This window comes from Penaeus monodon, chromosome 31 (assembly GCF_015228065.2).
Source record: "Penaeus monodon isolate SGIC_2016 chromosome 31, NSTDA_Pmon_1, whole genome shotgun sequence".
Classification (NCBI taxonomy): Eukaryota; Metazoa; Arthropoda; class Malacostraca; order Decapoda; family Penaeidae; genus Penaeus; species Penaeus monodon.
Window position 1 is genome coordinate 20467669 of NC_051416.1, and position 200 is coordinate 20467868.

The 200-nt window shown below is 60.5% G+C and overlaps 1 protein-coding gene across 1 annotated transcript in view; it reads left to right on the forward strand.

Moving 5' to 3' along the window:
• The window catches only part of LOC119593077 (carbohydrate sulfotransferase 11-like), an 8227-nt gene that overhangs the window by 5248 nt on the left and 2779 nt on the right, over positions 1-200 (forward strand). The window contains exon 4 of the mRNA XM_037941999.1: positions 31-165. Coding sequence (XP_037797927.1) covers positions 31-165 — 135 coding nt within the window. The remainder of the gene's footprint in view (positions 1-30; positions 166-200) is intronic.

Genomic DNA, 200 nt, shown 5'->3' on the forward strand with positions numbered 1-200 from the left:
CCCTCACCGATCTGTAACCCCCCCGCCCACGCCCATCAAGGTGAAGTTCGGGGCGCGGCAGAAGAAGGTGTTCGAGCTGTACCCTGCCCCTAGCGACGGCGCAGAACTGAAGAAGGCGTTTGAGGGCGCCATAAGGGTGATGTTCGTCAGGCATCCCTTCGCCAGGTAGGTCCTTGTCTTCGCTTTGATGGAAGGTCGAG